This window comes from Ovis aries, chromosome 1, assembly GCF_016772045.2.
Source record: "Ovis aries strain OAR_USU_Benz2616 breed Rambouillet chromosome 1, ARS-UI_Ramb_v3.0, whole genome shotgun sequence".
Taxonomy (NCBI): domain Eukaryota; kingdom Metazoa; phylum Chordata; class Mammalia; order Artiodactyla; family Bovidae; genus Ovis; species Ovis aries.
In genome coordinates this window covers 16,922,773-16,938,052 of record NC_056054.1, presented here as the reverse complement: position 1 = coordinate 16,938,052, position 15,280 = coordinate 16,922,773, and the positions used below count along the sequence as shown (strand labels likewise).

The following is a 15,280-nucleotide window of genomic DNA, read 5'->3' as shown; positions in this document are numbered from 1 at the left end:
GTAAAATAGAAGAACTTGAAAACCTTCCTCTCTCCCTCACCTCACCAACACAATCTTTCCTGCAACCACAAAGACAACTCTCATCAAGCCCTTTCCCCTTTTCACATCAGTCTCTCAAGACTCCAGTCTCCAAGGCCATGTCCCTGGACTCTGACCCACACCCACCCCAGTTCGGACACTGCCTTTTCTACTCCCACCTCCGTCTTCTCTGTGCTCTAGGGGACTCAGTTGATGGGACTCAATGGGCAGCAAATCCCCTATCCTTGACCTTTTCAGTGAGTGTTCCTTTCCTCTTCTTTTTTTTGAGTCTAATTGACCCCTGCCTCTCCCCAGTTGCACTGCCTTCTTACTTCCTCCCAAGCTGTGGCGGTTTTCTCTTTCTCACACCGGGGGTCACTGGGCCTGGAGGTAGGAGAGACGTGCTCCTTGCTTCTCACTGTGGCTTCACCATCCCCCTTCTCTCCTCCTAAAACATCCAGTCTGACTCTCGTCCAACCACATCACATTTCCCTACTTGTGCAGGCCTTCCAAGGCTCCCAGTCACTCCCCTGTCCTTGAAGCTTTAGCTCCAGACTCACTGACTCTCTTGCACTGTCATAGATACTGGTGACTTCAATATCCCAATGCAGGGGACCTGGGTTTGATACCTGGTCAGGGAACTAGATCCCACATGCAACTAAGAGTTCGCATGCTGCAACTAAAGATCCTGCATGCCGCAGGGAAGATCAAAGATCCCATGCGTTGCAACTAAGACCCAGCACAGCCAAAGAAAGTCAATTAAAATTTTTAAAAAAGAATTCTTCCGATGCCCAGGTCTCTCCATCTTTTGACTTCTTTTCCTCCAAGGATCCTGTCCATCACCCCAGCCCAGCCACCACTCCCAGTTACATTCCAGACTTTATGCAGTGATCGTAACTCCCATCTCCGACCACTGCCTCCTATCTTTCCAGCTCACTCTCTCGTACCCCAACTCCAGCCACACTTTGATACCATCTGGAACTACCATGCACGGATCCCCCATCTTTTTACTGCCCCTCACCCCCTTCATGCCCTCACTTCCTCCCTTACACTATCTAAATTCCATAGTGAAGCACCACACATATACCCTCATGCCCTTGCACCCATTTCTTGCTTGTAACCCTGATCCCACTCTGCCTACTTCATATGTTCTTCTGTGCAATGGAGCATGGCTGGAGAAAAAAATACACAAACCTGTTGGCTGGTCTCAAGGCTGTCCTCACTGCTGCCTGGTAAGCATTCTGTTTCCCTGGTCCATTCACTCTCCCTCAACCCCAAGCAACTATTTCACACTTTGTCTTCTTGCCTCAAATCTTTACTTCTTCCTACCTCCTTCTCATTCTGACTCTTCCTATTTCAATGATTCCGAAGCAATCGGAAAAGAACTTCTCTGTAAGTTTCCACTAACACATCTACCCACCTACCTGTACCTGTGCCAATAGGTTACTTTCTCTGTTATACAGTGGCTGAAGTGTCCTTGTTTCTAGCTTAAGCCAACTTCTTGAAATATGCATTCGATCCCAACCCCTCTCAGGCATTTAAGGCAATGCTCCAGCAATTAACCTCCTTCTCCTAAATCTCCCATTTCCCTCTATCAGATCATTCACACTAACATAAAACATGGTGTTATTTCTCTCTTCTTTAATAAAAGCCTCTCAAATTCATCTTTGAGCAATATCTTAGCTCAAGCTGCTATTGCAAAATACCATAGCCTGGGTGGCTTAAACAACAGACATTTATCTTGCACAGTTATGGACACTGGAAGTCTGATATTGGGGTCTGATACTGCCTCCTTGCTGTATCCTCACATGGCAAGGAGAAAGAGAAAGATCAAGTTCTCTCAACTCTTGTTATAAAGGCATTAATTGGATCATGAAGACCCCACCCTCATGATCTCATCTACATCTCATGACTCAAAGGCTCTACCTCCAGATACATTCACATCAGAGGTTAGGGCTTCAGCGTATGAATTTTGGGAGAACACAATTCAGTCCATACAAGTTATCAATCCATTCTTCACCTTTCCGTTATAATAAAATTCCTAAGACTGTGTGTATATTCACTGTGTTCCATTACCTCATTGAAACTGCTCTTATCACAGTCACTAATGCTGCTGCTGTTGCTAAGTCGCTTCAGTAGTGCCCAACTCTGTGCCACCCCATAGACGGCAGCCCACCAGGCTCCCCCATCCCTGGGAGTCTCCAGGCAAGAACACTGGAGTGGGTTGCCATTTCCTTCCCCAATGCATGAAAGTGAAAAGTGAAAGTGATGTCGCTCAGTCGTATCAGACTCTTAGCGACACCATGGACTGCAGCCTATCAGGCTCCTCCGTCCATGGGATTTTCCAGGCAAGAGTCCTGGAGTGGGGTGCCATCGCCTTCTCACTAATGCTAAGCCCATAGTTTAAATCCCATGGTCAATTCTCAGTCCTCATCTAACTTGATTTACCAACCACAGCTGAAATAGTCTCATCATGTCTTCTTTCTTTAAATATTTTCTCCACTCAGCTTCCAGCACACCACACTCTCCAGGGTTTACTTCCTATACTTAAGATTCTTTGCTGGTTCCTCTCCCTCTCCCCAAGTTTCCCCAACGGTTCAGCAGCAAAGAATACACCTGCAATGCAGGAGAAGTGGGGTCCCTGAGTATGGAAGATCCCCTGGAGGAGGAAATGGCAGCCCACTCCAGTATTCTTGCCTGGAAAAAACGCCATGGACAGAGGAACCTGGTGGGCTCTAGTCCATGGGGTTGCAAGAGTTGGACACGACTGAGTGACTGAGCATGCATTCTCCCTCTCCCCAACCACTGAATGGTGGAGTGCCCCAGAGCTCAGTCCTTGGATCTCTTTTCTGTCTGTAGTCACTCCTGGGAGATGTGTATGGAGATGCTTCTATTTTTGATATCCTCAGGCCAGGACTTTCCCCTGAATTGCAACTGATATGATAAACTGCCTACTTACCACTTCCATTTGGATGTTTAATGGGCACCTTAGGCAGTCCTGGTCCTCACCACCTACCCAAACCTACTCCCCTCACACCCTTTCCATGTGAGCAAATAGTAAACCTGATTCTCATAGCTGTTTAGGACAAACATTGGAACTTTGAAGGCCTCCTTGCTTAGTCTTTCTTACATGTCCAATGTCTGATCCAGCAGGCAAATCCTGACAACTCTGTCTTCAAAATATATCCAAAATCCAGTCTCTTTTCCCCTCCTCCCCTGAAATCATTCTAGTTCAACAATCAGCATCCTTCATCTCCCACCTGAGCTGCAGCAACACCCTCCTAGGGGATGTCTCTGCCTCTGCCCTTGCTGCCATCAGTCTGTTCTCAACACTACGGCCAGTATGGTCCTGTGCAAGTAGGGCAGGTCACATCACCTCTCTGCTCAAAATTCTTCAGTGGATTCCCAGCTCATTCCAGGGTAAGAAAGTGCATCCGTGACTCACAAGGCCCTATATACGGGCTCCCCTCCCACCCTCACCCCTCTGACCACTTCTCCTAATGCTCATTCTTAACTCATTCTGCTCTGGCCACACTGGGTTCCTTGTTGTTCCCTCTCCCTGAACCACCCTATCCTCGGATATCCCAAACAGCTTGTGTCCTTAGCTTCTTCAGTCTTTTACTTGAACTTCATGTTCTGGGTGAAGACCACTCCAGCCACCCTGTCTAAAACTACAATCCCTTCCCTCGCCCCCAGAAATGCGCTATTTTTTCTTCCTTCTTCCTTCCTTCCTTTTTCCCTCCCTAGCTCTTTTCACCATATGCTAATATATTTTACCTCGTTTGTGTTCTGTCTCCCCAACTAGAATGTAATCTCCTCGAGAGGCAGGGATTTCTGTCTGTTTTGTTCTGATGCCTAGATCAATACCCTACACATAGTAGGCAGTCAACAGATATTTATCGAGCAAATGAATGAACAAAATCATAATACTGAGGGAGACTGTGTCTGGTCTTCCTCTCCATTGTGTCTCCAACACCAAGCACAGCACCTGGCCTGGCACAGAGCGGGCACCCAATTGATACTTGTGGAATGAAGTTAAGGAATGAATAGGATTGTTGTGAAGATTAACCGACACATAAATGATATTAAACTATTAGGAGGAGAAGTGGGCGACAGAGGATGAGATGGTTGGATAGCATTACTGACTCAATGAACATGAGTTTGAGCAAACTTGACAGTGAAAGATGAGGAAGCCTGGAGCCCCGCAATTTATGGGGTAGCAAACAGTTGGATACAACTTAGCAACTAAACAGCAACAGCAACAACAACAATACCAGAGTCATAGGAATGAGGAACCATTATTCCTGTTTATTCTTCAATGCATAGTAACTTAACTGTATCCTTTCCTCACAATGAAATCTTACTTTTTAATAGTGAAGGATCAAGTAGAATTAGATTGAGAATTTTGGATCCTGTTGTAGTTTTGTAACAAAACAATATAAAATTCAAATAAGGTGAAGTCTCTCTGGGAAATAGGTACTGTGGCCCACCTATCTACTGGAGAAGTTGGTTTGTGTAGGGATAAGCCTAGCAGTAATGTACCTGGATGTCAGTGGACCCTCTACTAAGAAGAGGAGTGACAAGGGGGATGGATGGATGCAGATGACCTGATCTCTCTGATGATGGCAAGCTTAACCAATGTGGTGGAGGGCATGGTAGTAACAACAAGTGACTCAGAAACCTATAAAGTAGGGCTCTGAGATCCACTAAGGACCCCCATCTATTAGTTCTAGAATGTTTTCCAATAGAGTTCATGAGCTGTCCCTAAAAATAGCTGTTAGAAACATCAACATAAACCACACTTCAACCCATCCTCAGTCTTGGAGGTCAGCCCACAGTAATAAATGTGGACCCACAGGGTAAAGCATATCTATTCAGCACTCAGGTCAGTCTGGAAACATTATATGGTTGGTGCTTCCACCCACTCCCTGATCTTTCCACTAGTGCTGGATGCTGGTTTATTCGGATTACAGGGTGTCAGGCACAGGCCTTTAGCATGGACTAAGGCTAAAGATCAACCTTCGTGCACAAAGTTGAGCCTGGTATCCTTTCTTGCTAGCGTCTTCTTGCACAGTAATAGGAATCCATCCTTTCTCTACAAGGCCCCTGTCCTCTTTTGCAAGGCTGAGACAAGACCATTCCCTCATTCAAATTTAATTAAGATTTCTCCCCACCCAAACATCTTAAATCTTACACACCTGATTCCTACAAAGAACCAAGTGAGAGTCTCCCCAAACAACTTAATGTAAAGAACCTGACCTAGAAACTGCCATACAGCCACCAAGGTTTTAAATCTGAAAGTAAGGGAAGAATGCTGAATCATCCTGCTCCTAGGAGCCAAACTGTAACACATCCTCATTTCCAGGTCAGACTCATCACTTCTGTCTTGGTATCTGTTCCTGAGTTTGGGGCTTTACTTGTTTCTTGAGACAGTTAATTGTAAAGACCGGTGGGTGGTCAAAACACTTGATTTGCACCAGTGACTCTGCCCTCAGATAAATAAACATCCTCATCACAAAAACAGTTATGCATCCAGTCATGAAATCCCAGACACAGCAGCTAATCACAGCACAAGTCTCACATAGCTGCATTAGCCTCTCACATAGCTGCGTTAGCCTTTAAAGGTACTTCATTCAGTCACCCAACAAATGTCAACTGAAGGTCTACTATGTACCTGTTCTGGAGCATACATTTGAGCAATATCCAGTCATTTAGGGGGTGAGAGAAGACAAACTTTGTAAATAGGTAAATTACAATAAAATACAATGAATGCTATCTTATTTGGCAGCAGATTGGAAGAGAAAGATGCTTGGGGGCCAGTTAAGGAGTCAAGACAGACTTTAGAGAAAAGATGCATATAAAGGGTGAATAAGAGTTCCCCATGGGGCAGGGAGCTGGACGAGATGAGCATCTCAGGCAGAAGCAATTTCAGTGCAAGGGGCAAGGTGAAGTCAGTGCAGGCTGATGCATGGGATGGAATGGAAGCAAGGAAACAGAAAGTGCTGAGCCCACAATTACTCAGTGTTGGTCCCTAACTGCCAGCCAGCACCATATGCCCAGACACCCTGACTGGGCACATAATTATCAGATTAATATGTAAAAAGAAACTTGGCCTTTGGCATATGATAAATAATCCATGTGTTTCATTTTGAATATTCCTATGTACATTTTGGTGCCATATTCACCACCACTATGTCCTCACGATTGAGAATAATTAACAAAAATGTGTTGAACGAATGAAGAACTTGTGGTTTCTAAGAAGGACATGGCGATGCACAGATTCTCATAATGCTCCATCCAGCAGGAAGGTGCACGGAAAGTGTTTTCTACAGGATTGCTTCAGTCACCTGAAGGTCATTCACTCCTCCCAGTAGTCTCTCCATCTGAATCTATGCTCAGTAGAGCAGACCACTGGGTTAAAAAGAATAACCATAAAACCTGGCATTTGTAGCATTTCTTCAGTTTACTTGTATTATTCTGTTTAAATCCAAAACTTTGATCCTCTTGTCTAATTCTACTTCATATATAACCTGAAATTCTTATCTCTGGATTTGGGTTCCCACTAGCCTCCATGGAGGGAAGACGGGCAATGAACTTAAGGAACTGGCGGAGTCACTGCCCGTTCTTGTCTCAAAATGACCCCTTCATCTACTCCCACACGAATCTAAAGAAAGAATGGAAAGGAGCAAAGATATGAAGCCTGAGTAAAGGCGACACTTTAACTGCCTGAACTGTCACATGACTCTGCGACGTCACTGTCTAGCCTCAATGTCACGTAATTCTGTTCAATTTCATATCTACTGAGAAAGGTATTGGGCTGGCCAAAAAGTTCATTTGAGTTCTTCTATAACATCTTACAGAAAACCCCAAACTTTCTGGCACTACTCTAGGTTGCAGATGTCCAAGGATACACTTATTCCATTATCACTGGCTGAGAATTAGAGTAGGCTGTTAACCATCCGTCACTCCATCTCTTTGATCATTAGGCTTTTCATTTATAAAATGAAGGGGTCAGAATGGATGGTCCCAAACTCCTTCCCAGCTCCCACAATAATCTTCAAATAGGAAAGGACATCAATACCATTGTAACTCTTTCTGGATTTCAAAGCCAGTAAATTCTAGAGTTTATTTCAGAGGAATACTTTGGCTTACCAAATTACCAACAGTTTTCTATAACTGACGCTAGAAGAAACTGGGAAATAGACTGCATATCTTAATTCATTTAAATACATTTATTGAGTGCCCAGTACGTGAGAGGCACTATTTAGACACTGTTACAGCACTGAGCAAAGCAAAGGAGCCCAGTCTTCTCATGGAACTCACTTACCTGTGCTTTAATTAATCCCCCCATGCACCACACACCGAATAAGTCTTTTGACTGCTTTGGACAGCACAAACAGTGACCTAATAGGTTTGTTTTATGTATTGTGACTTGTGTGGGGCAATCACTGAATTAGCAAACAGTTAAAACTGCTTCAAAAAGTAACTGTGTTCATTTTCTTGATCGAGTAGGCAAATAACTATGTAGATCTTCTTGTAGTTTAGAAAGAAGTAACTACTAGCTTCTGAATAGATTGAGATACATTCACACAGGAATTCCAGCAAAATGTTAAGACACTAAACAAAAGAGTAGAAATGTTTCCTGCAGCATTAGAATTTAATTTTCTATTTTCCTATGACTGTTTAAAATGGGGTTCTAGATACAAAACAGAGCATTCCCCTACTCTTTCACGGAATGCATGATGGGTCGATAAGAAGGAAAATGATGTAGAATGATGTGCCTGTATCTCAAAAAAGGCATCTTTACAGGCTGGGGAAAGAAAATTTTTAAAGAGCAAACTCTTGGGGGTGGAAAGATGTATATACTAGATCTAGATCAGTAAAATATGACAGATCACTCCACTTAAGCCCAGTACTGGCAGATGATTTTACAGCTGGAGGAACCCTAACCCTTAGCTTTATAAATGAGAAAGCTGAGATTCAAAGACATAAAGAGACCTGGCTAATGCAAAGCCAAGATACTTGTTAGCAAAACCGTAATAACCCAATCCTGCTGATTCCTTATCTAGGAATCCAGTTCAGCATTAACTAACTGTGAGAATTTTTAGCAAATCAAGACTAGAGAGAGGGAGCCCTTGATGGTTGACAGCCACTCTTTTAGACTAAATGTATATGACACCCAATGTTTGCAGTATATTTCTCCAACAGACTATTCAGTCTGATACTACTCATGAAGGTTTTTTATTAATTTAAGGATGAAACATCTAGAACAGATATGGTCCACTTAGAAATAGGTCATATTCAAAATCTCATATGTATGTAGCCTGTTTAGAAGTTGGGTCCCCTTTCCCCTGCCAAAGAAAAGTAACAAATTATGAGTTTATTTAACAGGCATGGTTGAAACAGTATAAATGGTATTCCAAGAAGCACTCTCAGTGGGCCCAAAGCTCCTTGAGTCCTGGACCCCTCTGGTTACCTCCATACTGGAGGCTGCAGAGACTCAAACACTGCAAGCCAGGGGAAGGTTCTTAAACCAGGATTCTTAAGCCAGAAACTGTTTATATTAGGATAATTAAGAATATCTAAAACCACACAACCTTTTGAGGTCATGGTCACAGCTGATAACCGTGTCTTACCGCCCCTCTTCCATTCCCCACTCCCCAAATCTCTGGAACACAGCAGCGGAGAAATTGATGCAGCCAGAATGGTCTCTACCTGAAATCTTGACTTTTCTGGAATCAGAATTTAATACTTTCAGAGAGGAAGATCATTTTAAAGAAAACCCATCAGAGGTCTCCTCTCCTACTTTATACTAAAGAGGTGATTCTAATCTTTCTCAGATTTCTCCCCATCTGCAGGTTTCTAGCTTGGGAATAATAGTCGATGCAGTGCACTGCTGATGCTTGGACACTCTTGGAAAACTTTTAAAAACATTCATCTTAATGGAAATTTTGTAAATTTAGTGTTGGATCTTATAAATCTAAACTGGCAGGGTACTGAAGCAAGCAGAATTTGCTAATTTGGGGTTAGCTTCGTTTTCCTCGGACCTCCAGGTGACTTCAGGTGAATTCAAGTTCCTTCCAGACTAAGTCTTCTAAGTGAATTAAACCCCGTTCTCAAATCTTGCCCTCAGGGCAGATGCTGGTGGTCAAAAAAAGCTCCCAAGGTTAGGGAATTTCTCTAACCCGAAGAGGTCTCTCGGGGGAGAGCGGCAGGTTTGGGTGACCCAAAGGAGACTCGGCCGGGGGAGGCCCGATGAGCGGGCCCACCCGCTGGTTCTCGGGGACCCCGGAGCGCCACCCCACCCTCCCGGGCCCACCTAGCTCACCGAGGTTGCCGCCGACGATGGTGACGGCGATCTGGTCCATGAGCACCGCCCGGAAGCGCACGTCCTGCTCGGAGCAGCGCTGCCGGAGGGCGCGCAGGATCTGCACCTGCGGGTAGTCCTCGCGGATGCGCCGGTCCGTCAGGAACCAGAGCTGGGAGCACATGGCGGCCAGGGCGGCGGCGCCCGGAGGGGCGCGGGCCCCCTCGGCGCCCCGGGCCGCTCGCTCGGGCTGGCGGGCGGGCGGCCGGCGTCCTGGCGAGCGCGCGCCGCGGCTCCGCTCCCGCCGGTGCGCCAGGCGCCTCTGCAGCCCTGACCCAGCGAATCTGCCCGGCCACTCAGCGCCGCCGCCGGCCCCGGCCAGCCAATCAGCGCGCGGCGGCGGGCGCGGGCCGGCCACGGGGCCAGCTGCAGAGGCGGCCGCGGCGGGCGGCGCCCGGGAGGGGCGGCGGGGCCGGGGCCTGCGGCGGCCGGGGGAGGGGACCCGCGCGGGGCTGGTGGCCGGGGGGAGCCCCGAGCGAGACAGGCCGCGGCGAGACGGAGCGAGGGCATCCCTGCCCCGCACTGGACCCCGGTGGGCGTGGCGCTGCCGGCCTGGGTGGGGCGACCCGAGCGGGAGGGGTCGGGGCTGCCATCCAGGGAAGCGGAGAGGGTGTCCCGGCTGACCGACTAATGGTCCGCAGCGGGCAGCGGGATGTTTCCCAAAGGCAGTCCCTAACACCTAGGGGCTGGGTGCATCTGCGGCCCCTACAGAACCCGGGCAGGGCCCCGAGGACTTCCTAAGGGAGACTCCAGGGCCTGGCGAAGGTCATCCAGCTAGGCCCCGGGTTTAGACCTTGGCCTTGGACTCCTCTGCCCAAATCGTGGCCTTGAGCTGGGGAGCGGAGAGAGAAGTCGGGAGTTGGGTTGTTTGGGTTTAGGGTCCAGATAATTTGAAGGTGCATTTCTGAGGGTCTCCGGTTTTCCCTCGGACACCCGCTCCCAGGTTGCAGCAGTTCTGGGTCTGTAGAATCTCAATGTGAAGAAAATAGATATGAGTCGTTTTAGTCAGAAGGATGACTAGTTGGTCTTCCCCCATCCCTCTAGACCATACAACTGAGTCATCATTAAACACTGTCCTTGGCCCTAGCCAATTGCAAATTCTGCCAGCAAACGACAGTGTTTGTAGCCAGACTTTCCTTTCTAAATCACTGCAGGACTGTAAGTTAGCCATCTTTGGAGATTGCATTTGTTCTTCCCTCTCATTAAAATATTTGTCCTTTTTTTTTTTTTTTTGGCTTAGGGAAGTGAAGTGAAGTGAAGTTGCTCAGTTGCGTCCGACTCTTTGCAACCCCGTGGACTCTAGCCCACCAGGCTCCTCCCTCCAAGGGATTCTCCAGGCAAGAATACTGGAGTAGGTTGCCATGCTCTCCTCCAGGGGATCTTCCCAACCCAGGGATCGAACCCAGGTCTCCCGCAGTGCAGGCAGACACTTTAACCTCTGAGCCACGGCAAGAGGGATTTCAAAGCAGACCAAGCAATAACAATTTAGGAATGGGGTAAGATATCTCAGGTACCATATAGGCTTCGCTATATATCTATATATTGCAGGCATGTGCATTTATTTACCCACTTGATGTGCCTTGTGCCGTTGGAAAAGTTCTAAGTAGAATTTCAGAAATTAATTCTTTTTCAAGCAGTGTTAAGTAAATCCTTTTGTATTGCAAAATACTCCCCACCATGAATGTATTTTCTTAAAGTAGCAGAAATCTAGTGCCCCATGACTTAGTAACTTTCAGAACTATCTTCCATCCACAGGTCGACTTGGGCACTAGAGACTCTATCTTCTACCTTGACCATTTCCTTAATGTCCCATGTTCTATATTTTGTAGACCCAGGAAGCAACAGTTAGAACTGGACATGGAACAACAGACGGGTTCCAAATAGGAAAAGGAGTACATCAAGGCTGTATATTGTAACCCTGCTTATTTAACGTATATGCAGAGTACATCATGAGAAATGCTGGGCTGGATGAAGCACAAGCTGGAATTAAGATTGCCGGGAGAAATATCAATAACCTCAGATATGCATATGACACCACCCTTATGGCAGAAAGTAAAGAGGAACTAAAGAGCCTCTTGATGAAAGTCAAAGAGGAGAGTGAAAAGGTTGGCTTAAAGCTCAACATTCAGAAAACGAAGATCATGGCATCTGGTCCCATCACTTCATGGGAAATAGATGGGGAAACAGTGAGAGAGATTTTGGGGGGGGGTTCCAAAATCACTGCAGATGGTGATTGCAGCCATGAAATTAAAAGACGTTTCCTCCTTGGAAGGAAAGTTATGACCAACCTAGATAGCATATTGAAAAGCAGAGACGTTACTTTGCCAACAAAGTTCTGTCTAGTCAAGGCTATGGTTTTTCCTGTGGTCATGTATGGATGTGCGAGTTGGACAGTGAAGAAGGCTGAGCGCCGAAGAATTGATGCTTTTAAACTGTGGTGTTGGCAAAGACTCTTGAGAGTCCCTTGGACTGCAAGGAGATCCAACCAGTCCATTCTAAAGGAGATCAGTCCTGGGTGTTCATTGGAAGGACTGATGCTAAAGCTGAAACTCCAATACTTTGGCCACCTCATGCTAAGAGTTGACTCAATGGAAAAGACTCTGATGCTGGGAGGGATTGGGGGCAGGAGAAGAAGTGGACGACAGAGGATGAGATGGCTGGATGGCATCACCAACTCGATGGACATGAGTTTGGGTGAACTCCGGGAGTTGGTGATGGACAGGGAGGCCTGGCGTGCTGCAGTTCATGGGGTCACAAAGAGTCAGACATGACTGAACAGCTGAACTGAACTGAATGCTTTCTACTTGGCTTCTGCAGTGTCATACATAGGATGGGTATAAGATGATCAGAACCATAGTTGTCTGGAACAATAATGTGTGTATGAGTCAGTAAATTTAGGAATTGCTTACAATCCATTTTCATAGTCATCTTCATAAGTCAAGAATGTTCAATTCATACGCAAATGGCTACTAAGGTCTCCAATTTTCTCCAAAATCCAGGTTTGAGGAGAACAGGATCTGGGGAATCCAGATGTTGTCATCACTTCTCTGTCTTTGCTCACCCTCCCTAGAAGGTTGCTACCTCTACTGTGATCTCTTTTATAGGATGGATGATAAGCGAGGCCCTTGATAGTGGCATATCCAGTTAGGGGATCACTAAGCTTATGTTCCCAGGTGGTGCAGTGGCTAAAAAAAAAAAAAAAATCCTTCTGCCAGTGTAGGAGATGCAAGAGATGCGAGTTCAATCCCTGAGTTGGGAAGATCCCCTGGAATAGGAAATGGCAACCCACTCCAGTATTCTTGCCTAGAAAACTCCATGGACAGAGTGTGCTGGTGGTCTATAGTCCATGGGGCCACAAAGAATCTGACATGACTGAGCAACTAAGCACACAGACAATATTTCTTCATAAGAAAGAAAGAGAGTGAAGTCGCTCAGTTGTGTCTGACTCTTTGCGACCCCATGGACTGTAGCCTACCAGGATTCTCTGTCCATGGGATTTTCCGGGCAAGGGTACTAGACTGGGTTGCCATTTCCTTCTCCAGGGGATCTTCCTAACCCAGGAATCAAACCCAGGTCTCCCAACATTGCAGGCAGACTCTTTACCCTCTGAGCCACCAGGGAGGTCCTGGTGGGGATTATTTATTTCTCTTTATAGTCTATTTCTTCAGAGGTGACTCCCAAATTCAGTTTTAACCCTGACATCTCCTGAGCGTCAACAATAAAAAAACATGCTGTCCTGCCATCACCTCAGTGTCCCTAGAGCTAAACTCATTCTTTCCCCCTTCGTTCCTGATTCAGCTGTCTTAAACAATAAGGAAAATGTATTATCTCATGTAACAAAAATCTAGAGGTAGGTAGCTCAAAGGTTTGTTCATTTAACAGCTCAGTGACCTTCTTAGGTACTCAAATTCTTTCCATCTTTCCACTCTGACTACCTAAGGCCAGTGCCCCTCATAGTTACAAAGTGGCTGCCATAATTCCAGCTGGCACATGCATGCACATAATGTCCAATGGAAGTAGAGAAACGGTTTCTTTGCATGCGTCTCTTAGTTAGCAGGGAAAACCTGTCTCAGAAGACGGTAAGCAGACTTCTCACACTCTCCCACGTCTGAACCAGTCACCAGCAGGGAGTAAGAAGCCATCATGAGTTACTTAATGGTGACTTTCCTCTGTGGCTGAGAATTGAAATCCCACCATCCTCAACAAGCACATTTAGAGTTAGGTGAATCCCCGGGCAAAAATTACTGTTCTCTTAGAGGAGGAAAAATAGATGTTGGGAGGATGGGAGGACAAACAATGGTGTTTGATACAGATGGGTAATAAGGAAAATGTATCAGGAAAAGCCAGGTCAGGCTGTGGTAACAAGTGATTCCAAAGTGGCTTACAACAATGAAGTTTTATTTCTTGAAACGCCAAACATGCCCATAACAGGTCAGTTTGGCATATTTGAGGTTGTCTTCATGCCAGGACTCAGACTGATAGAGTCAGCTTTTCAAAAAAATAATCGTATTTATTTATTGAGTGTTTTTAGCTCTGCTGGACCTTCATTGCTCTGCGGTCTTTTCTCTAGTTGCTGCGAGTGAGGGCTACCCTCTAGTTGTGGTGCATGGACTTATTGCGGTGGCGTCACTTGTCGCAGGGCACAGGCTAGAGAGCACATGGGCTTCAGGAGTTGCAGCACATGAGCTCAGTTGTTGCGGTTCCCAGGCTCCACAGCTGTACCACACGGTCTTAGTTGCTCCACCGCATATGGGATCTTCCTGGGTCAGGGATCAAACCCATGTCTTCTGCCTTGGCAGGCAGATTCTTTCCTACTCAGCCACCAGGGAAGCCCTAGAGTAAGCTTTATCTGGAACAATGTTGGTCTCATGAAAAGGGGAAAATGATGATAGTGAATCACGTGCTGATTCTTGATACTTCTGCCTGGCACTTTTACATGTTAGAGCTCACGTTTTGTTGGTCAGAGCAACTTCACCTGGTCAAATCTGACATCAGTAGGGACCAAGTCTAAGGTTAGGGAAGTATGATCCTTTCCTGGAAAGAACAGCAAATATTTGTAAAAAAGAAACACAAAACTGTGACCAACAATGTGGACTGCCACACTCAAGCATGAGAAACAGCCAAATCCTACTCTGCTGGTCATCTCTCCTCTCTTTAGAGTTCCCAAGGGAACTATACAGAAGAAAGAAATTGGAATAGGAACCAAAGGATCGTTTTATTCATAGCTGAGCTAGCACCCAATAACCTCCAGAGAAGAACTCTGCCAAAGACTGAATCACATGGCTTAGGTTTAAGGCTGAAGTGAAGCTTCATAATTCCCTGCTCCACCTCCACCCTCTAGATTTGGGGACTGTCATGTGTAAGCATGCCTGCAGAAAGAGAGGAGAAGATGATCACGTATGCTAGCAGACCGGCTTTACTCATCCAGGTGTGCATCACATAGAAAGTGGACTGGTCCTACTTGGAGCAAGAGCAGCCCTCCTGACCATGTGACCCCTCAAAATAAAGTGACCCCAACCACTGGTGAAATGTGGACTCATTAGTGGCCTGGGCTCTGACCAATCAGGTTAATAACTTCTTCCTTTTGAAGGTAGCTAGTCATAGGGTAGTGGAGAAGGCAATGGCACCCCACTCCAGTACTCTTGCCTGGAAAATCCCATGGATGGAGGAGCCTGGAAGGCTGCAGTCCATGGCGTTGCTGAGGGTCGGACACAACTGAGTGACTTCACTTTCACTTTTCACTTTCATGCATTGGAGAAGGAAATGGCAACCCACTCCAATGTTCTTGCCTGGAGAATCCCAGGGACGGGGGAGCCTGGTGGGCTGCCGTCTATGGGGTCGCACAGAGTCGGACACGACTAAAGCGACTTAGCAGCAGCAGCAGCAGCAGTCACA

At 46.3% G+C, this 15,280-nt stretch overlaps 1 protein-coding gene and 1 long non-coding RNA gene across 2 annotated transcripts in view; one reads left to right on the top strand and one right to left on the bottom strand.

Moving 5' to 3' along the window:
* RIMKLA (ribosomal modification protein rimK like family member A) overlaps positions 1-9,591 on the bottom strand; it is a 35,986-nt gene extending 26,395 nt beyond the window's left edge. Inside the window, exon 1 of the mRNA XM_004001855.5 lies at positions 9,347-9,591. Coding sequence (XP_004001904.4) covers positions 9,347-9,509 — 163 coding nt within the window. The 5' untranslated portion in view covers positions 9,510-9,591. The remainder of the gene's footprint in view (positions 1-9,346) is intronic.
* Positions 9,592-9,826: 235 nt separating this feature from the next.
* On the top strand, positions 9,827-12,296 carry LOC132657709 (uncharacterized). Its single transcript, XR_009596243.1, has 3 exons — positions 9,827-9,917; positions 10,626-10,736; positions 11,215-12,296. It is a non-coding gene; the product is annotated as an uncharacterized LOC132657709 (long non-coding RNA).
* The last annotated feature ends 2,984 nt before the right edge of the window (positions 12,297-15,280 follow it).